Genomic DNA, 21204 nt, shown 5'->3' on the forward strand with positions numbered 1-21204 from the left:
ACTGGAGTCCAACTATGAAGCGGTGGTCAGTGGCTGGTTCTGGACTTTGGACCTCTGGACAGAGACAGTCAGCTGATTGGACGGTCGATCAGCTGACTGTCTCATCAGATCCACTGTGAGGAGATATCCAGCAATCAAATCAGACCGTTTATCAGGTAGAAATAATTTAATTGTTCTGAATCATCTGCTGACCCGTCAGACTGGACCGTCCCATTTACAGGATAACTACCGTTTTTTACAACCTGGACCTTATTTCTATCAAAATATATGATCATGTACTCACCCAGATAACTTTGGTTAGAGCCCGGACTCAGAGGGGAACAGCACGAGCGTATCATGACAAAATATTGGTGAAATGAACTAGTTTCGTGGCAGATAATGCTCATAGAGGCTGTGTGTCGCTGCCCCGTCTCTCCCATTATATGGATATATCGGCGCTACGCTGGATCTAATTTCGTCCGAACGACTTCAAATGACACCAAAGTTATCTGGGTGAGTACATGATCGTATATTTTGCTAGAAATAAGGTCCAGGTTGTAAAAAACGGCAGTTATCCTTTAACAACGGTGGACGCGGCCTTCACGGTCTCTCTTTCACGGCCCTAACCCTTGAAGGATGCAGACCCTGAATTGAGACACAGCCAGAGAGACACATGAAACAGAGACGCCACATTATCGCCGGTTCGCTAATTCTCCGCTGTTGGTTGTTCACACAGAGCCGAGCAGCTCCGGCGTAAAAGAAGAACCAGAGTGTAATTCACACAGAAAGCCGGCGCCGCGGCTCCAGAAGAGGCGTGACGGTACCCGGTAAACATGTACCTGCTGACTGTTTATCATCATATGATGCTGTTACAATGTGCTGTGATGAGGTCCTGACCCACCAAACATCCTGAAAGTGACAACGTTACGTTTTTCTCTAAATTACATAATCGCCATCAGTAAACTGGACGCTGTCTGACTCACTCGCGGGGAGGGAGGCTGTTTTCTGGGGGAAAGTTCACTAAGTCTCGCTGGAGGACTGACGGTCACGGTGATTTTTTTCATCGCAACAAACACTTGGCGAGTTAAAGTTTTCTGCCGGGGACAGACGCTGTTTTTCGGGCAGAAATGTGACAAAGAGTCGGTCGGACAGACAGGCGGACCGACAGGAGGACGGACAGGAGGACGGACAGGCGGACAGACAGGAGGACCGACAGGCGGACCGACAGGCGGACAGACAGGAGGACCGACAGGAGGACAGACAGGAGGACGGACAGGAGGACGGACAGGCGGACAGACAGGAGGACCGACAGGCGGACCGACAGGAGGACCGACAGGCGGACAGACAGGAGGACGGACAGGAGGACGGACAGGCGGACAGACAGGCGGACCGACAGGCGGACCGACAGGAGGACGGACAGGAGGACGGACAGGCGGACAGACAGGAGGACCGACAGGCGGACCGACAGGAGGACCGACAGGCGGACAGACAGGAGGACAGACAGGAGGACCGACAGGAGGACAGACAGGAGGACCGACAGGCGGACAGACAGGAGGACAGACAGGAGGACCGACAGGCGGACAGACAGGAGGACAGACAGGAGGACCGACAGGCGGACAGACAGGAGGACCGACAGGAGGACAGACACTTCTCCACGAATAACTGCGGTATTATTTCCCTCATAAGTTGCCAAAGACACGACCAGTTACCACGTTACTGTTGTTTGGTCCTGTAACGTTGCTTTGTGGGACATTTCTCTTTATTTTGTTGAGTGATGGACCTGTTCAGTGATCACACCATCAGACCGAGCCGCCAGCTTATCCGTTCACACTGGTTCGGTTCGCAACTGGAAAGCCGCTGAGATCCGGGAGATGTGGCGCAGGTGGTGACGTCACTCTGAGGTGTTGTGAGTGGGAGGGGCCTTCATGTTGAAGGTTTCTTCTTCATGTGGTTATAATAGGCTCGTTGGAGATGAACTGCGCCTCGCCTGGAAGGTGGATGAGACCAGGCGGCAGCAGCAGGGGGCGCTGACAACAAGCTGCAGTCCAGTCGGACAGTTTCCAGCCGCCGTCAAAGAAAATACAGGAAGTCAGAAATATTTACATCCTGTCAGATCCACCTGTAGCTACCTGCAGTGCAGAACACGGTCGGAGAGCTATGGCTGAAGAAACTGAATTCTCATGCTTTACTGCAATTGTCCAATAAATAACATACAAAGTGGATTTTTCTACTTTTCACTGTGGTTATGATTGAAGTGAGAATCGACTGGGCAGATTTCAGCCCTCCGAAGTCATTTATTGAACAAGAATTGCCTACAAAGTAGATTTATATAAAGACACTGTCATTTATGAATCATACAATCCCTGAATGTAAGAAATTGAACTGCTGAATTAACAGTCCAACGTTCTCACAGCTACTGTACATATACAGGCTACACATGGGGAGGACAAGCAGCAAAGGTTTCTTATGATCTTTATTCATTGATGTATTTATGTTTGTAATTATATACAGCACTTGTAGATCATTTGGTTAATGATGCTCTGCTTGTTTAATGTGAGCCACCGTACCTGAAGGTGTGTCTGATGGCTAAGCCAGTCAGGGCGCCTTGCTCTGTCTGCCCCACAATGCTGTGTCTGCCCCACAATGCTGTGTCTGCCCCACAATGCTCTGTCTGCCCCACAATGCTCTGTCTGCCCCACAATGCTGTGTCACTCATGTCGGCTCAGTCTCACTCGGTTTTGTGTTAATTAATAAACCGGAGTTACATTCAAAGTCAGTGTGATTCTTGACTCACACACAGAAACCGACAAGTTTCTACAGCACTGATTGCTCGTTAAGTGTTATATAAACAACCTTTATTATTATTATTATTATTAATATTATTATTATCATCAACCACACAAAATATGTCTGTTAACAGATTAAACCTTCATTGCACAACAAGAGATTCATATAATCTAACATTAAATATAACAATTACACAGAAATTAGGATTTTCGGCTAAACATAGTCCTAATTTAGAGCCAATCAGCTCTTTGATCAGGCGACAGCCACGCGTTTTGCAGTCGGTGGAGAGCAACTGCGGCGCCTGGTGCTAAAACCTGCAGCCGCCTTGATCTCGCGAGGTTATCGTTGCCGGCGCGTGCATGACGTCAGAGCAAGTCGGGATCCAGTCGGACACAAATCTAACCAGCATGCATTGTGCGGTGGTCGCCGGTGATCGATTCTGCTCATCTCCAACGAGCCTGATGAGACAGAATCCTGCGTTCATCTGCAGCAGTCGGACTGTTTCTGTGGATCATCAGCTGATCGGATGGTTTTACTTTGACAAAGTGTGACAGTTGATGTAATAGATGATGTAATAGATGATGTAATAGATGATGTAATGATGTGTCCAGTCTTGTAAAATGAATCTCTGCCAGTGATTTATTTATTTGACTGAATGTTGAAGTTGGTTCTGGAGGCTGGTCCAAGTTGTGTGCATGAAAAAACACTCATGAACTAACAGCAGGTCACTTTAAACATTTTATTTATTTTTTTACAATCAAGAAAATCTAATAAAAGTAAAGTTTGTTTGAGGGAAACAAACAGAGTAAAAAATAAAGGCACTTAACTTACATCACCTCCATAAAATAACTTCTGTCTTCTCTTTGTACAAATATTTACACACTTCTTCTTCTTCACGACACCAGACACATTTCAGCACCACTCAGGTGAACTTCAGTCACGAGCCCTTTAATCAACAGACGTCACGGTCTTTCATGATTCGTGGTCGTGATGGAGGAAGTCTTCTGTGTTTAGTCATCAGAGAAACTCAGCGAGGACCAACAACGTAAATATGTTGAAGAGAAACAATCTGTTCTGCTTCAGACGAGCTGCAGCGCCAACCATCAACCATCAACCATCAACGCTGAAATACATTCAGAGAGAAACCAACTCTCAGTGTGTTTGATCTGTGATCACCAGCTGATCACCAGCTGGTCACCGCCTGATCACCATCTTCTTATTGATCATCGGTTCAACCACCAGCTGCCTCCACCACATTTAAAGCAGACTGTGTCAGGTATTGATTATCCAACATGAAAATTGATTCCTCTTCCTGTTCTTTGTCTGACTTCCTCCTGGAGGTTGACCACCATTCCCATAATGCTTTGTGGGATGTAAACAGGAAGTACGAAGGCTGTGAGCTGCATCTTGAGAGACTGAATATTGGGCTGCATCCAAACATCTGGACTTCATCGCTCCTACACACTTCTGGACTTTGCATTTCCACAACAGCACTCAGAAGAACCTTCTGCAGAACTCCAGAGAGTCTGGGATAGAGTTCTCAACGGGTCGGGTCGGCCCGACAAACCCGACGCGACCCGCGGGTTCCGGCCGGGTTTGGGTCGAAAATATAAGCAAGTGACTCGGGTCGGGTCGGACCTCGGACTTAATTTTTTCCGCTCAGTGAAAAAACAGAAACAAAAAACATTTATTAATCATCGCTGCTGTTCACCGTAAAGAACGTCTGGCTGCTGCGTGCACGGCATCATGGAGAGGGGCGGGGGCAGACCCGACGCCGCTGCGTGCACGCCGTTAGCCTGGAGGAGAAGATGGAGTTGGTGAAAAGGAAACTTGCCGCAGGTGAATTCACCGTCGCTACTACAGGAGTGGGAGAACCAGAGGTCCGGATCGTGTTTGCAGTGGTGTTTGTGTGTATTGTTAAAAGGCGTGAACATTAAAGGTTGATCTGAATTCCCGTCTGCTGGTCATGATAATACGTGTATGACGGGGGGGTTCGGGCAGATAATTCATGTTGATGTGTCGGGTTACATCGGGTCCGGGCTTTAAAAGCCACGGGCCGGGTCGGGTCGGGTTGTAATTTTCAGGCCCGTTGAGAACTCTAGTCTGGGAGGACTTGGTCCAGAGGTCCAGAGGTCCATTTGGATGCAGCCTCAGTATCTCACCTGGATGTTTGTGGTTCTGATTTTATTAGATTTTACGTGATATTTGGTATCAAAATGTTGAATTAATCTGTTTTATGGCTTTTTACTCTCAGACTGAGTGAATTTATTGTCTTCAGGTACTTTGGTTCAGGAAAAGGTCGCTCACTTGTGGTTTCACAGCAGAGACGATCACCAGACACAGAAGATCATCTGTGTATCAGGTCACAGGTGAATCTGAACTAACAGCTCCTGTCTGCAGTGTACACATGTAATAGATTACTTTGATACTGAAGAAAAGTTAAAACATGAGATTCATCATCAGGAGTCAGGATCACTGTAACTCTGCTGTCTGACCAGCTGTGTCTGCCTGTGGAGGTGGAGCGTGATGGGTGGAGCTTTAACAGTGTGATGGTGCAGTTGGTTTGTTACTATGGTGACCTTCTGTGTGTGTGTGTGTGTGTGTGTGTGTGTGTGTGTGTGTGTGTGTGGCCTCAGTGGGAGGAGCTGCGGTCGTTGGCGACGTCCTGCAGGCGGCGCAGCAGGGCGGAGTGGTTGTCAGGACAAACCCTCTTGGGTGACGTCTCCTCCTCCAGAGGCATGCTGCGCTTCCGGGTCGGCGTCTCTCCGGTCCGGATCATGCTGTTGATCTCCTGCAGGCGCTGGTGAACACAGTGAAGGTGGGTCAGTAAAGTCTCATCTTCACTGAACAGCTGGAATCAGTCAGTTCAGAACAAACTTGTCTTTCAACAGTCACCAAAACTAAAACTGATGTTTCTGAACCTTCTGTTGTCTTTTTCACTTTTGAGTCATTTCCCTTTTTTCTGATCTTTATATTTGGTTGTTTACAGAGGTGGAAGTAATGAAGTACAAATACTCTGTTACTGTCCTTCAGTCCATGTCTCAGGTACCTGTCCTGTACCTGAGTATCTCTGAGACTTTCCCTCTCTACATCTGAACACAAACATCTGAACTTTCTCCTCCTCACAGCTTCAAAACAGCCTCGTTACTTTAGTTTGATGCATTTGAGGTGAATTATGGATTATTGTTATTTGGCGTCATCGCACGCCGCCTTCCCAACATCACAGACTGATGTCGACCTATCAGAGCACATCACGCACGGCAGACGCAGCGAGACGAAACACAGACGTGAAAGACGTGAACAGACAGAGAGGGAGGCTGAATGGGGAGAAAAGGCGTGTTAGTGTCTCGTATCTGCAGAGAGTTTCTTATTTTCTCTCTTTGTTGCTGCTCGGGACGCTTTACCAACCCAACATGTGGCTATTTGACGTCCTGGGAATGAGACTCAACAATCAACTATCTTTGTGGTGCGTTCAGGAACAGCTGGGACAAATCCTACCGACTCTACCTTTAACTTTAATAGTCTCTGAATTATATTAATATGACGTGAGCTTCAGTTAGCTTTGACCACAAATGTCCTTCAGAGGGAGACTTTTTACTCTGATACTCTGAGTACATGTCAGAGCCTGTACTCGATTACTTTTACTGGAGTAAAGAAGCTGAATCAGTACTTCTACTTTTACCAGAGTCTGTTTTTACACAAGTATCTGAACGTCTCCTGGAGGACACACTGTGAGGACGTTGCTGGCTGATGTTGCCGCCTCCTCTTGTTCTGACTGTGTGATTTGAAGTTGTTGTGTCTTCGTTGTTGTCGGGTGGAGGACAGTCGCTGTGTGAAGCGTTCCTCCATGTTTAACCTCCGTCTCTCCACCCAGCTGACACTGTCTGCTGTCTGAAGTCCTATCAGGCGATGGAGCGTCAGTTTAAACATCGATCTGTCTGACGCTGTCATTGGTCCGTGCTGCAGTATAAACACTCTTTATGTCCTGTAAAGGTTTACAGTGTGTGTGTGTGTGTGTGTGTGTGTGTGTGTGTCTCACGTTGGGGGGGCTGCTGCAGATGTAGTAATAAATCCTGTCTCTGGGCGTGGTCGGCGTGGGGGCGGAGCCTGTCTTGTGAGGTGAGATGTAGATGGAGTGTTTGCTGGACAGAAGCATCCGACGGGGAGAGCCGGTCCTCAGGGTGGGGTACGGACACAGAGGGGGGGTCTCCACCTGCACACACACACACACACACACACACACACACGATATGCTCATTAACATCAATAACAGCCTATAGTTTCTAATAATTGTTTAAAACAGCATCACAAACACATTTACTGAGTTGAACCATCGTTAAACCTTAACAGAGCTCTTTTTACAATGTATTTAGATTAATAGACTCTATTTGCATTAATTAACTGTTCATTATGTTCTTATTAACAGTCAAAGGTGTTAATCATCTCCTGGTTCCAGTTTGCACGATGCTAACACCAGCTAGCAAACATTAACCTTGCTAATGCTAGCTGAGGCAAAAAGTATTGATTCATAATCAGAATAATGTCTTTTCTTTTATTCTGCATCTTTCTATAAACTGTAGACGGATTATTTAACAAGATGTTTGTACGTTCTGCAGCGACTCAATCAAAGTTTTGTATTAAGTCTCATAAATTGTTTTTTATTAACAGTTTGTTTTAAAGAAGATTTTTTTAGCTGTGAAAAGAAGTTATTATTTATTATTATAAATATCTTATGAACAATAAAACATGATCATTTTGCTGTTATTGACACTGATATAATGTTATTAATGTTAATAAGCATCTTGTAAAGTTACTACCTGTTATAAAACACTTAATGTGAGACAAAGAGGCACAACATGATTCTTTCAGCCGACACTGAGCTCTTGATTCCTGCTCGGTGGAGACGTACCGCTGCAGGCGAGCCGGCCGAGTATCTCAGAGCAAAGTGTCTCATCTGCTTGATGTAAACGTTGTTGTAGAAGTGGATCAGGTCTCCTCGCTCCTCCTCACCCACAGTGGAGGAGGTGGAGGAGGAGGTCTTGTTGGAGGTGTTGGTGGGGGTGGAGGGAGCACTGCCAGGCTGGGGGGTGGGCAGGGTGCTGCTGGAGCGAATAGGAACCGGACTGATGTCTCCACCTGCTGGAGGGAGGGAGGAGTTACACACACACAAGACAAGATGAAGACATCCGTCACACACATGTTGGATCAATCAGATACAGACACACACACACACACACACACACACACACACACACACACACAGTCCACATTAACGAGGTTCGTTCATCATTACAGACAACTGAAGAGCTCAGCAGGTGTTTTCAAACCTGGATCCTGGCTGGTGTCAGACGAGTTCTGTTTGTTGGTGTCGTTGCTGCCCGAGTGACGTCTCCTCCTCCCCGAGATCAACACACTCCTGTACACCTGGAACACACACACACACACACACACACACACACCATCACCAGCGCTGTCAGATGTGAAATGTTACATCATATTTTGGGGGAAATTATCGCACTTGAGTCAAAACAATGAGAACAAACAGGAACACGTGTAAAATCCATAACTTGCTCAGTGCTGCAGTCACAACAACTGCACTTGAACGCAGCATCACTGAGTGAGAAGGTTAAAGCTCCTCCTCCTCCGGGTCGCTTCAGGAGAGAGAGCGACATCATCAGAGCCGTCAGAGAGCGCGATCAGCTGACTGAGGTCACCTGAGACCAGGATCCACCTCCTGCTGTCTGACCAGTCAGGAAGTGAAGACTAAAACCAACCAGCTGATTAAACCTTTAAATATTTCTTTGAATGCAGTACTTGTACACTGTGTATATTAGTACTTTGTGTGTTCAGCAGATAGTTCAGAAGATGTTTGCTTCGGGCTAGAAGTGGATAAATGATCTGAAATGAGCCTCTAATATAAACGAGAGGGACAGATTCAACAATCAGTTTGTTCTGGTCTTCAGACGAGACTCGGAGGTTCTCACGTTGCTGGAGGCCTGAGGCTGCGTGCGGTAACACTTCATGATGTTCTGGAAGGACTTGTCTTCTTTGGTCACCTGACGACAACAAAACACACAAACGTTTACTTCAACAGGAAGAAACACAGTGTAGAGGGAACACACACACACACACACACACACACACACACCTTTGCCATGACGTACACAGCACACATGAGCAGCTGGTCCAGGTGCCGGTCCATCATCAGGTCGGTGCAGTGAACCAGAGAATATTCGAAACACGTCCAGATCTTCCTCCTCAGCTCTGACGAGATGTCCAGTTTGACACAGAGATCTCTGAGCCGCACGCTGGCCAGGTGATACACCTGAGTGGAGCAGGTACAGGTATTTAAATCACCTGCTGAGCTTTCAATGCAGAACCTCACTGAACCAGGACCAAACATCTGTTAACGCTGGGCTGACGCAGTTTATTAATCCTGTTTGTTTCAGTCTCAATCTGGATGATAAAACAGACGTCTGATTCGTTCACTCTGTGAGGATCAATCGACCAATCAGGACACATTCAGTGTCAACGCAGAGCCTCTGTCACAGGAGAGAAATCCTCGTCCAGCTGTTGAACCCTGAACTAATGAACCACAGCTCATTTGAACATGTGAAAGTTAGATTAGCTTAGCACAAAGACTGGAAACAGGGGAAACAGCTAGCTTAGCTTAGCATAACTATTATTAGTGAAAACACCATTTTTTCAAGCTCAGATGTGAGATTTTGTTCAATGTTTCTTTCTTTACTTTCAGACTCGGTGAAAGAAAACATTCAAAATACATTTACATGATTTTTGGAGTTCAGGTTTCTGTTCTGACATTTATGCAAATTAGCAGTTATTTGATTAGATTACTCATTTTCATACACGTAACATAAAATATCAGAAAACTGGTAATATAGAAAATATAGTTTTACTGTCAGTAATGTGAGTTTACACATTACAGTACGACACAAAACAGCATCAGTCAGCAGTCTGACAGGTGCTCATGAGCCAGCGAAGAAGAACGCAGGACTCGTACCTTCCTGAAGAACAGCGACAGCGAGCCCTTCCTCAGCGGACTGCTGCTCACTTTGACAGCTGGTTTGGTGACAGCTGATTGGACGGTGATTGTGCCCGTCAGAGTCTGTGCAGACAGCGGCTGCAGCGTGGCTCCGCCCTGTCCCGTCACACTCATCTGGACCGGGAAGAAGGTGAAGCCTCCGCTCTCATTGGCCATACCTGCAGAGGTCAGAGGTCAGTGTTGGTCCTTCTCATGTTCTCACTCAGTTCATGGTTTCAGTCCTCACCTTGAAGAGGGATGGTGACCTGCCCGTTGTTGAAGTTTAAGGTGAACGGCCCAGCTGGGATGGCTGTGACTACGCTGGCCGGGCCGGTCTTGGCCACAGTGGCCGGTGCTGTACTGGTGGTGCTGGTGGACTTGAGTCCAGGCTCGCCGTCCGGCGGGTCGATAAACAGACGGCGGCAATGTGGGCCGGTGGGCGGGGAGCTGTAGCGGTCCAGCAGGGTGGTGGGGGAGGGGGAGACACCTGGAGGGGGAGGAGGAGGCGGTGAGATGTACACAGGGATGGAAAGTAACTAAGTACATATACTCAAGTACTGCACTCGTACAACAATTCACTTTTAGTTTTCTAGAGATATTTTCCAGAGTGTGAAAGACTTTTGTTGTTGTTGTCTTCTGTCATATTTCTGAGGGAAACATGTTCAGACAAGTCTGAGGTACTTTACTCCAGTTTTACTCCACTACATTTTTACTGCATTAAATTTATGTGATAACTTTAGTTACAAGTTACTTTACTTCAACCTTATTTTAATCAGGTCACTGAACAGAACCAGATTATGAAACATTCTGAATGATTCTTGTTTTCATGGACGGCTCAGACACTGGGGGAACATCCAGGTCAGCTCTGGACCCTCCCTGTCTCAGCTCAGGTACCAGCTTCACTCCGCTGGCTCGACAGAGACGACACATCCTGAACATGGAGTCACTGACGAAGACATCTGACAGATTTATATCCACTGATGAATCGATGGGCTGATCTGAGGAGGCCGTTCTGTTTTATTCTGTATTCTTGTATATTCAAGAAGATTCTTGTATCTCGTGTAAATGAGATTTTGGTCTCAGTGGAACTTCCCGGTAAAATAAATCAATAAATAAATGAAAGGGAGGTAAATACAATTATACACGCACCTTTGAGAGTGCTGCTGGTGCTGAGATCCGGTCCGTGGTTGATGGGAGTCAGAGGAACGCTGCCTGAGCTGCTGTCATCGTTCTGTTCCAGATACTGAGGAGGCATCACCTGCAACACACACACACACACACACACACACACACACACAGCACCAGTCATCTTTATGACACACAGCTGACACACAGAAAACTCTCTTCTCGTCTGATGATGTCATTCAAACAACACATGATGTCATGAACATCAGAGTGAAACTGGACCGGTGTGTGTCGTCCTTTTAGGTGTGTGTTCTGGACCTGCTGGCAGGCGGGGACCTGGTCTTTGGCCCCACGGAGGCTCTCCCACAGGGGGGAGTCGCTGGTCCAGGCCAGGCTCTCCAGGACCTGCTCCTCCACCTGGTTCAGGTGCTTCACCACCTCTCGAAACAGACCCTGCTCCGACCGCACCAACACCTCGATCACCTGGGACAAACGAGCAGATCTCGACATGAAGAGATGATGTGAAACATTCGTTAACGAGTTGCCGAAAGGCTCATTTTGTTGATCCCATGATGCTTTGGGAAACGTAAACAGGAAGTAAAATGTTAGACAGTGTTCATTCAATGTGTCCTGAATGAGCTGTTAGCAGCTCCTGTCTGCAGTGTATCCATGGATGTAATAGATTACTTTGACACTGAAGAAAACTTAAAAACAGGATGATTCTCAGGTTCTGAATAATAATAAGTATTGTCTCTGATCTCTAAGTGGGTTTATGGACGTTAACTCAGCAGATCTCTAACTGTCGCCTGTAACAGATGTTACATCAGTGAGTTCTGCTGAGATACAAACACACACAAACATGCAGACACATGAACAGACTCACACTCTGACAGAAGTGATCAGCTGTATTGATACCTTGTAGAAGTGATAAGCTGGAAGCTGGAAGATGCCGATCAGGTTGGGGAAATCTCCCGGAGGTCTGTAGGAGAAGATGACGATCTCCAGGCAGCAGACGAGCAGCGAGCGATGGAAGACGTCCTGCTCCAGAATACACTGAGACACACAGACACACACAAGATGATTTGAGTCTGTAGCTGAAGCCTGTCAGCGGCTCGCTTTAGTGACGGAGATCAAAAATACACACCGACAGGTCGGCGTCTCCCAGGATCATCTTCTCTCTCTCAATGATGGTCTCCAGGATCCTGTAGTAGAGCGCCTCCGCCAGGTGGAAGTACTTCACTGCCATTTCTACAACAGCGTTTACTTAAATATAACTTAACTGAACATGTGTACGTTTTCTGTTTCTGAGTCTGTGTGTGCACGTACCTTTCCCCATCCCCCTCTTCTCTGCACCGCTGCCCTCGAAATGCTGAGAGAAGACCTCAAACATGTCCTTCAGGCGCCTGCTGATGACATCACTGGGGTCTCTGGCACAGGCCCTGCAGGGACAGTTTGGACATATCAGAAGAAGTACAGAAGTATTTAAGTATTTAAGTAATACTTTGTGTTTTGTGTCACAAATGTTCTCAATAAAGTTTGAAGTAAAATCCTGGATCTGAGGAGTGTTCAGCTCGTGTGTCCAACAATAAACAACAAAACAGATGAAGCAGCGGTGACTGTGTGTTCATGAGTTCATCGCTGTGATCATTAACAGCATGTCCGTCTTCACTGTGACTAACTGAGTTATCAGGACCATCGACAGTCCAGAGACACACCTGAGAGTTTCCATCAGCTTGGCGCTCGGCCCCTGTTTGGTCCCTGACAGCAGGGTGTGGAGTCGCCCGACGCTCTTCATGGCGGATGAGACCGGAGACGCCAAACGGTTCTCCTGAATGTACTTCCTGCCTGTCAGAGGAGTGGAGACCTTCAGAGCCGAGGCCTGACCACCGGAGAGACGCCAGCTTGGTTATTTTATATTTGGGACTTATTAACAGCAGAACAAATAAAGTTCAGGATGTAAATAATCATCCTGCTCTAAAAGAGGTAAACAAAGTTATTGTCTCACGGTGAGGCTGGCGTGGAGCCTGTTGGTGGCGCTGTCCTGGTTCTCCAGCCCTTCACACAGGCAGGGGCCCGGCGTACCGATGTCCTCGCTCGCCCCCTCGCCGGTGAAGATCCTCTCATCCAGACTGCCAGTGGCCAGAACATGTTCCTCATAGACCCGGCTGAGGGACAGACTGTGGAGACAGCACAGGACATCAGAGAGGGAGGAGACAGAGCTGACCGATCGACACTTCAGGTGAATCACAACGTGTGTTTCAGTCAGTGAGGAGATGAAGCAGCGTGATGTCACCTGACACATGACACACCTGCATCAATCTGTCCTTTTAAATATGTTAATGAGCTGTGTGTCTCTGCTGCAGCGCCACCTGCTGACAGACTGCACCAACTTTAAATTAGTTCAGAGTGAAGAAGTGTCGCAGAAACAGTTTGTGATCAGATGTGAACTGAGCCCGGTTCTGTTTTTCATCATATGAAGTTCTGACGTCTCATCAGGATCGTTTCAGTGATTTAAACTGTGACTCACAAACTGTCTCCAAAGTTCATCGGGTCCAGAAAGCCGGTCAGACCGTCTTCTTTCCCTCTGAGGATCTGAGAGACAGAGAGAGGACGTTCAGTCTGTGTGTGTGTGTGTGTGTGTGTGTGTGTCTGTGTGTGTGTGTGTGTGTGTCTGTGTCTGTGTGTGTGTGTGTGTGTGTGTCTGTGTCTGCGTGTGTGTGTGTGTGTGTGTGTGTGTGTGTGTCTGTGTCTGTGTCTGCGTGTCTGTGTGTGTGTGTGTCTGTGTCTGCGTCTCTGTGTGTGTGTGTGTGTGTCTGTGTCTGTGTGTGTGTGTGTGTCTGTGTGTGTGTCTGTGTCTGCGTGTGTGTGTGTGTGTGTGTGTGTGTGTGTGTGTCTGTGTCTGCGTGTCTGTGTGTGTGTGTGTGTCTGTGTCTGCCTGTCTGTGTGTGTGTGTGTGTGTGTGTGTCTGCGTGTGTGTGTGTGTCTGTGTGTGTGTGTCTGTGTCTGCGTGTCTGTGTGTGTGTGTGTGTGTGTGTGTCTGCGTGTGTGTGTGTGTGTCTGTGTGTGTGTGTCTGTGTCTGCGTGTCTGTGTGTGTGTGTGTGTGTGTGTGTGTGTGTGTGTCTGTGTCTGCGTGTCTGTGTGTGTGTGTGTGTCTGTGTCTGCGTGTCTGCGTGTCTGTGTGTGTGTGTGTGTGTCTGCGTGTGTGTGTGTGTGTCTGTGTGTGTGTGTCTGTGTCTGCGTGTCTGTGTGTGTGTGTGTGTCTGTGTCTGCGTGTCTGCGTGTCTGTGTGTGTGTGTGTGTGTCTGCGTGTGTGTGTGTGTGTCTGTGTGTGTGTGTCTGTGTCTGCGTGTCTGTGTGTGTGTGTGTGTGTGTGTGTGTGTGTGTGTGTGTATTACAAACCACATCATGTAAGAAAATCAGAGGCAGAAACATTTCTTAGAAAAGACGTCTGACAGCAGGACGAGTTCAGGGACACACTGGATGAAATAAGATGAAGGTTCCACAGTTTTAAACCGTCTCACCCTCTCGTGGAAGAGTTTTAAACCGTCTCACCCTCTTAAGGAGGAGTTTTAAACCGTCTCACCCTCTCGTGGAGGAGTTTTAAACCGTCTCACCCTCTCGTGGAGGAGTTTTAAACCGTCTCACCCTCTCCTGGAGGAGTTTTAAACCGTCTCACCCTCTCGTGGAAGAGTTTTAAACCGTCTCACCCTCTCGTGGAAGAGTTTTAAACCGTCTCACCCTCTTGTGGAAGAGTTTTAAACCGTCTCATCCTCTCGTGGAGGAGTTTTAAACCGTCTCACCCTCTTGTGGAAGAGTTTTAAACCGTCTCACCCTCTCGTGGAAGAGTTTTAAACCGTCTCACCCTCTTGTGGAAGAGTTTTAAACCGTCTCATCCTCTCGTGGAGGAGTTTTAAACCGTCTCACCCTCTTAAGGAGGAGTTTTAAACCGTCTCACCCTCTCGTGGAGGAGTTTTAAACCGTCTCACCCTCTCGTGGAGGAGTTTTAAACCGTCTCACCCTCTTAAGGAGGAGTTTTAAACCGTCTCACCCTCTCGTGGAAGAGTTTTAAACCGTCTCACCCTCTTGTGGAGGAGTTTTAAACCGTCTCACCCTCTCGTGGAAGAGTTTTAAACCGTCTCACCCTCTCGTGGAAGAGTTTTAAACCGTCTCACCCTCTTAAGGAGGAGTTTTAAACCGTCTCACCCTCTTGTGGAGGAGTTTTAAACCGTCTCACCCTCTTGTGGAGGAGTTTTAAACCGTCTCACCCTCTTGTGGAGGAGTTTTAAACCGTCTCACCCTCTCGTGGAAGAGTTTTAAACCGTCTCACCCTCTTAAGGAGGAGTTTTAAACCGTCTCACCCTCTTGTGGAGGAGTTTTAAACCGTCTCACCCTCTCGTGGAAGAGTTTTAAACCGTCTCACCCTCTCGTGGAGGAGTTTTAAACCGTCTCACCCTCTCGTGGAGGAGTTTTAAACCGTCTCACCCTCTTGTGGAGGAGTTTTAAACCGTCTCACCCTCTTGTGGAAGAGTTTCTTGATGAAAGGTTTCCAGAAGTGTTCCTTGACTCCTTTGGCCTCCAGCACCAGCCCGTCATGCAGCTCACACAGCTGCTTTATGAAGCAGTACGGACCTGGAGACGGCCTGTAGTCCTTACTGCTGAAGTCCTCTGGGAGACCTGAGGGACGGCAGACAAACACCTGAGTCACCTGAACACCCCAAAACAGACGTGTGTGTCATGTATCCTGATTACTGTGGAGACCTGCTGGCTTCTACAGCTCAAATAAGTGTGTCAGATTTATTGTTGTTGACTTTAACAGAGAGAAAATCAGCTGCAGATCTTCTCCTGCACCCTGAAGACCGACCTGAACGTCGTACACGTGTTGTTTGTTAGATACGGGACGACTTTCTGATTTTTTTCCCTTCAAAATAACTTTATTTACACTATTTACACCTTCGACATGCAGCTGAGTTTGGACTTCATCTTAGCAGCGACAGTGAAGACTTCACACTGCAGTGGACAGTCAGTGTGATTTAAAGCAGGTTTGTGACTCAGAGTTATAATGAAATAAAACTATTTATGGTATATAATGAGTTCTTTAACTTTATGTTTCCTGGTGTCTCAGGTAGTTGTTGTTGCTGTAACAGCCTCTGTGTTTCATCTTAAATCCCCTGATTGTGTCTCAGGAGTTTAAAACCAACAGACAGAAAATAAAAAAGTTTGCTTCCTGTCTGAATTCAATTTGACGTGGAGTCATTTTTCATGTTGTGGCTGACAGAGCAGTTTCCTTTTTCTCAGCAGTTCGTCCTGCATCATCAACACCACGTCTGGAGACGGAGGTGGAGGGGGGGGCAGAGGAAACACCAGGTGTCAACAGGAAGTGAGGGCCGGGCTGATATACACCACGGCAGGCGTTCTGGTTGGAATATATTCAGCAAAAGAATGTAACTTTTGATTTATTCAGCGTGTTTGATTTAGTACTGAACACCAGTGATAAGCAGACTTCCTCCACACCAACGCTGATTTAACTTTTTGACTGTTCAACGTCATGTTTCACAACTCTGTGACTGCTCTGAACATCAACGATTCAACTGACATGAGAACAAATGTTCCTATCTGATCAGATATTAATACACATTGAATATATAAACAGTACGTATGTGTATATAAATAAATAAAGACCTGATAAATCTGGTCCGATATAGTTTTAATGAAATTAAATAAAGCTGGTTATCTGAAGCCAAATTGCCGTGGTTGGTGGTTTACTCCTTTAAAGTTAGTTTGGAAGAAGACGACGACTCGAGATTCAACAATGTGGTCGTGGAGGTTTTTACAGTTTCAGAGGAAAACAGCTGCGAGACTCAGAGAGAGAGCTGTGGATTCACTCAACTACAGGAAAGGAACTTATTTCTAATTGAAAAGTCTAAAATTATCGGTTATTTGTTTATTATTGGTATCGGCTGAAAAAAACCAGTATGTGTGTTTGGTGCGATCGAAGTAAAGTAACCGAAGTCTCCAGAAGCCCCGAGATCACAAACTGATTTGAAAAGACGTTATTTACACTCTGTTTTACTGTTAATTACAAAACTTCACCTGACTTTATATCATCAGGAGGAGATGATGACTGAGCCTGACTTTATATCGTCAGGAGGAGATGACGGCTGAGCCTGACTTTATATCATCAGGAGGAGATGATGACTGAGCCTGACTTTATATCGTCAGGAGGAGATGATGACTGAGCCTGACTTTATATCATCAGGAGGAGATGATGACTGAGCCTGACTTTATATCATCAGGAGGAGATGACTGAGCCTGACTTTATATCATCAGGAGGAGATGATGACTGAGCCTGACTTTATATCATCAGGAGGAGATGATGACTGAGCCTGACTTTATATCATCAGGAGGAGATGATGGCTGAGCCTGACTTTATATCATCAGGAGGAGACGATGGCTGAGCCTGACTTTATATCATCAGGAGGAGATGATGACTGAGCCTGACTTTATATCATCAGGAGGAGATGATGACTGAGTTTTACTGTTTGGGTGAACTGTTCCTTTAAAATGTTGACCTGATGATGGCGCTAGATGAAAAGTCAGAGGATCACCACAGTTATTACAGTTCATCCTCAGAGGAACATGAACGTCTGAAACACATCCAGCAAAATGCATCAGAGCTGTTGACGTGTTTCAGTCTGGAACAAAGAGACGAGTGGACAGACAGACAGGCAGGCAGACAGGCAGACAGACAGACAGACACACAGTCAGACAGACAGGCAGACAGACAGTCAGACAGACAGGCAGACAGACAGACAGACAGACAGGCAGACAGACAGACACACAGTCAGACAGACAGGCAGGCAGACAGGCAGGCAGACAGACACAGACAGACAGACAGACAGACAGGCAGACAGACAGACAGACAGACAGACAGACAGGCAGACAGGCAGGCAGGCAGGCAGGCAGGCAGGCAGGCAGGTAGACAGACAGACAGACAGACAGACAGGCAGGCAGGCAGGCAGACAGACAGGCAGGCAGGCAGGCAGACAGACAGGCAGACAGACACACATGCTCTTTGTATAACTAAGTTAAGTAAGAAGAAGCTTCAGGTGAGTGGATGTATGTTGAGTCTGTCTCCTGTGTTTTCATCACATATTCATATCTGAGGAGGCAGGTGAGCAGAGCCGGTACCTCTGAAGTCTGGGTTGAGCAGGTCTTTCCTGGCGTTGCACAGCAGAGCGTTGGTGAAGACGAGGTCGAGAGCACACAGCAGCAGATGATATGAGTTCACCAGGTCATCGCTGATCATCGGGAAGTTCCCTGAACAAGAGAGAAGGAGCACGTTACACCACAGGAGGAGGTTGTTCAGTCCTCAGGTTCAGTTGGCCCAGCAGACAGCAGCAGCAGTATTACTGCAGAATCTATCAGCAGAACTCAACCCGACTCTTCAGTTGTCACGACACGAGATGTGTCCGGGGATTAAGAAGGATTTACGATCAGATGAGTCCCAACACTCTTCATCAGTCAATCAGCCATGTTTCCACAAACTCAGAGGCTGTTCTGAAGGTTTGTCCAGGATCATGAAGACTTTAAACATCTGGAGGACAAATATTCAGTCTGCTGCACCGTCACATGATCACTAGCCGCTGATCTACCTGGACTTTAACTAAATCAACAGGTGGCCTGTTTGTGACACCAGCTGTTGCTGCAGTAACTTCACTCTTTATGAAATAATGAAGAAACAATCAGTCTTCACCTTTAGCGTGGACAAACAGAACCCAGCAGAAGTTGAAGACCTCGGCCACGGTGCAGGGATGTCGTCTGCAAACAAAACACATGAAAAACAATGTTGGTTCTGTATCCAAGGATCCAGACGTCAACGTGCGCACACACACACACACACACACACACACACACACACACACACACACCAGGCTGTCCCTGACTCTTTAATATCAGCTGTTCACTGTTAATGGGTGAATGTTCTTCAGTCCATCAGTTGTGTTTTATGTTCCTCTGAGAAAGCAGTGAAACAATAAAACTTGTATTTCATGTGACTGTTACATCTGCTGTTGCTGCTGTCTGAGTGTGTGTGTGTGTGTGTGTGTGTGTGTGGTGAGCAGAGTGGTTTCAGGTGTGCCGAGACGGAGCAGAGCCCCATCAGCTGCATCTCATCCTGCAATCACCTCAACCTACTTCTACTCAGTCCTGCCAGCTCGTAGCCACTGTTCAGTCAGTACACTCGACTCTAGCCTGTAGACCGAGACCTGAGATAAGAAATACATTTGACTCTGTTCTTCTGTTTCAGCACCCGCCTGCCCGCTCTGCTCCACCAGTCTCCGTCTGGTAACCCCCCGGCCTGCCCCCTCAGCCTGCCCCCTCAGCCTGCCCCCTCAGCTTGCTTTCCCATTTAAACAAGGAATAAAACTTGTGAAACTCCACCTGTACTTCTCTGTCCGTCCTCACACTACCGTCCCCTTAACAGTGACGTTCAGACGCAGCAGGTGATTTATGAACGCTGTGAAATAACTTCCTGTGTGTTCTGATCACAGCGGTGGACTTCTGGATCAAATGTCTGATTGATTGATTGATTGATTGACTGACTTTGTTATCTCTGAGGAGAAGCTGGTTAACACAGGAAACACTGAGCCGGGCTGCTGCAGCGTCACTGTCCTACTGTCGTCATTATTATTTTAATGACAGGAGATCAACATGTTTCTTCTGTTGTGTTGATGTTGAGGATGAAATGAGTTTCAATGAATCAATTAATATTTTATTGTATGAAATGTTTTACAAAGTCAGTGATTCTTCACTTGTTCGCTTGTTTCCAGGCTTGAGGAGTAAATACATGTAACTGGATTACATAATGAAGACACAAAGCAGAGTAACTGTAGTCCAGTACAGTTACTTGATAAACAGTCTGTAACCATGTGAACGCACGACGACACTTGTTATTAAGATGAAATAAAAGTCCTCTTATAAATATTTCTTTTCTCTGGTCTTTAATCAAAAAGTAATGGAAAGTAATCAGGTTACATTACTTTTAATATTCTGATACTTGGATTACGTTGCTAATAACTGTATCAGAATACATCCCTGCTGGTTCTGTCGGGCCGACAGTGGAGAACTGTCAGATATGATACCGACAGCAGCATGTCACGGTGAAGAGGCTGGAGCTGGAGGATTGAACTGATTACTGACTGATCGATCATCAATCGATTAGTCGTGTCTGTACAAACTTTATTCAGTCTAATATGAGATCATCCATTAAAACACCTCAACAACGAACCCTCTGACCCTGATGTTGTGTCGTGATGTCTCACCTCTGTTTGCGGCTGCGGTGAACTCGCGGCGGCTCCTCTGACGGGGCCTTGAAGATGGCTCTGAAGATGGGAACGTACTTCTTGAAGATGACGGCCGACACGGTGAAGTTTCTCTCCAGCTTGTCGGTGCTCTGACGGAAGTCCTGCGTCAGGTCGGCCATGTCCTGCCACTTCTTCATCTTATTAAAAAACTCTATGAGGCTGCAGAGAGGACGACAGCGACTGTGAGGAGGCGCTGTGAGGAGGCGCTGCTCGACGGCAGCGTCAGGATTCATGCCACACATATTGATCCCGCACACAGGTGCATTGTGGGCCTACCTCATCTCTGAGCAGCGCAGGATTCTGGTCAGAGAGACATAGTTTCCCTCGACGGTGCCTTTTCCCACCGTCGGCACCGCGGACCTGCAGGCCACATACAGAGCACAGGCCAGCCAGTGCAGCTCACTGCCCTGCAGGGGAGGAGGAGGTGGAGGAGGAGGAGGAGAGGGGAGGAGGAGAAGGAGGGGGAGGAGGAGGAGAGGAGGAGGGGAGGAGAGGAGGAGAGGAGAGGAGGAGGAGAGGAGAGGAGGAGGAGGAGGAGGAGGAGGGGGAGGAGGAGGAGGAGGAGAGGAGAGGAGAGGAGAGGAGAGGAGGAGGAGAGGAGAGGAGAGGAGAGGAGAGGAGAGGAGAGGAGAGGAGAGGAGGAGAGGAGAGGAGAGGAGAGGAGAGGAGAGGAGGAGGAGGAGAGGAGAGGAGAGGAGAGGAGAGGGGGAGGAGGAGAGGAGAGGAGAGGAGGGGAGGAGAGGAGGAGAGGAGAGGAGGAGGAGAGGAGAGGAGGAGGAGAGGAGGAGGAGGAGGAGGAGAGGAGAGGAGAGGAGGAGGAGGGGGAGGAGAGGAGAGGAGAGGAGAGGAGAGGAGGGGGAGGAGAGGAGAGGAGGAGGAGGAAGAGGAGGAGAGGAGAGGAGAGGAGA

The 21204-nt window shown here is 47.4% G+C and overlaps 2 protein-coding genes across 3 annotated transcripts in view; both read right to left on the minus strand.

The window, feature by feature from the left end:
* mphosph6 (M-phase phosphoprotein 6) overlaps window positions 1-21204 on the minus strand; it is a 70195-nt gene that overhangs the window by 13448 nt on the left and 35543 nt on the right. The gene's annotated exons all lie outside the window — the stretch shown is intronic.
* The window catches only part of rbl2 (retinoblastoma-like 2 (p130)), a 20269-nt gene continuing 2556 nt past the window's right edge, over window positions 3492-21204 (minus strand). Inside the window, exons 2-22 of one of the 2 annotated variants that reach the window (XM_084364102.1) lie at window positions 20573-20703; window positions 20255-20455; window positions 18688-18752; window positions 18123-18251; window positions 15448-15608; window positions 13461-13525; window positions 12939-13110; window positions 12649-12812; window positions 12260-12372; window positions 12078-12181; window positions 11849-11986; window positions 11252-11416; window positions 10958-11066; window positions 10056-10295; window positions 9788-9987; window positions 8915-9091; window positions 8751-8822; window positions 8094-8190; window positions 7676-7902; window positions 6806-6979; window positions 3492-5566 (exon numbers count right to left, since the gene is read on the minus strand). In XM_084364102.1, the coding sequence (XP_084220228.1) occupies window positions 5399-5566; window positions 6806-6979; window positions 7676-7902; window positions 8094-8190; window positions 8751-8822; window positions 8915-9091; window positions 9788-9987; window positions 10056-10295; window positions 10958-11066; window positions 11252-11416; window positions 11849-11986; window positions 12078-12181; window positions 12260-12372; window positions 12649-12812; window positions 12939-13110; window positions 13461-13525; window positions 15448-15608; window positions 18123-18251; window positions 18688-18752; window positions 20255-20455; window positions 20573-20703 (3072 nt within the window). In that variant the 3' untranslated portion in view covers window positions 3492-5398. Of the gene's footprint in view, window positions 5567-6805; window positions 6980-7675; window positions 7906-8093; window positions 8191-8750; window positions 8823-8914; window positions 9092-9787; window positions 9988-10055; window positions 10296-10957; window positions 11067-11251; window positions 11417-11848; window positions 11987-12077; window positions 12182-12259; window positions 12373-12648; window positions 12813-12938; window positions 13111-13460; window positions 13526-15447; window positions 15609-18122; window positions 18252-18687; window positions 18753-20254; window positions 20456-20572; window positions 20704-21204 lie in introns of both variants that reach the window. The other variant, XM_084364101.1, reaches the window with a different exon arrangement.

This window comes from Pagrus pagrus (assembly GCF_965226575.1).
Source record: "Pagrus pagrus genome assembly, chromosome: 10".
Classification (NCBI taxonomy): Eukaryota; Metazoa; Chordata; class Actinopteri; order Spariformes; family Sparidae; genus Pagrus; species Pagrus pagrus.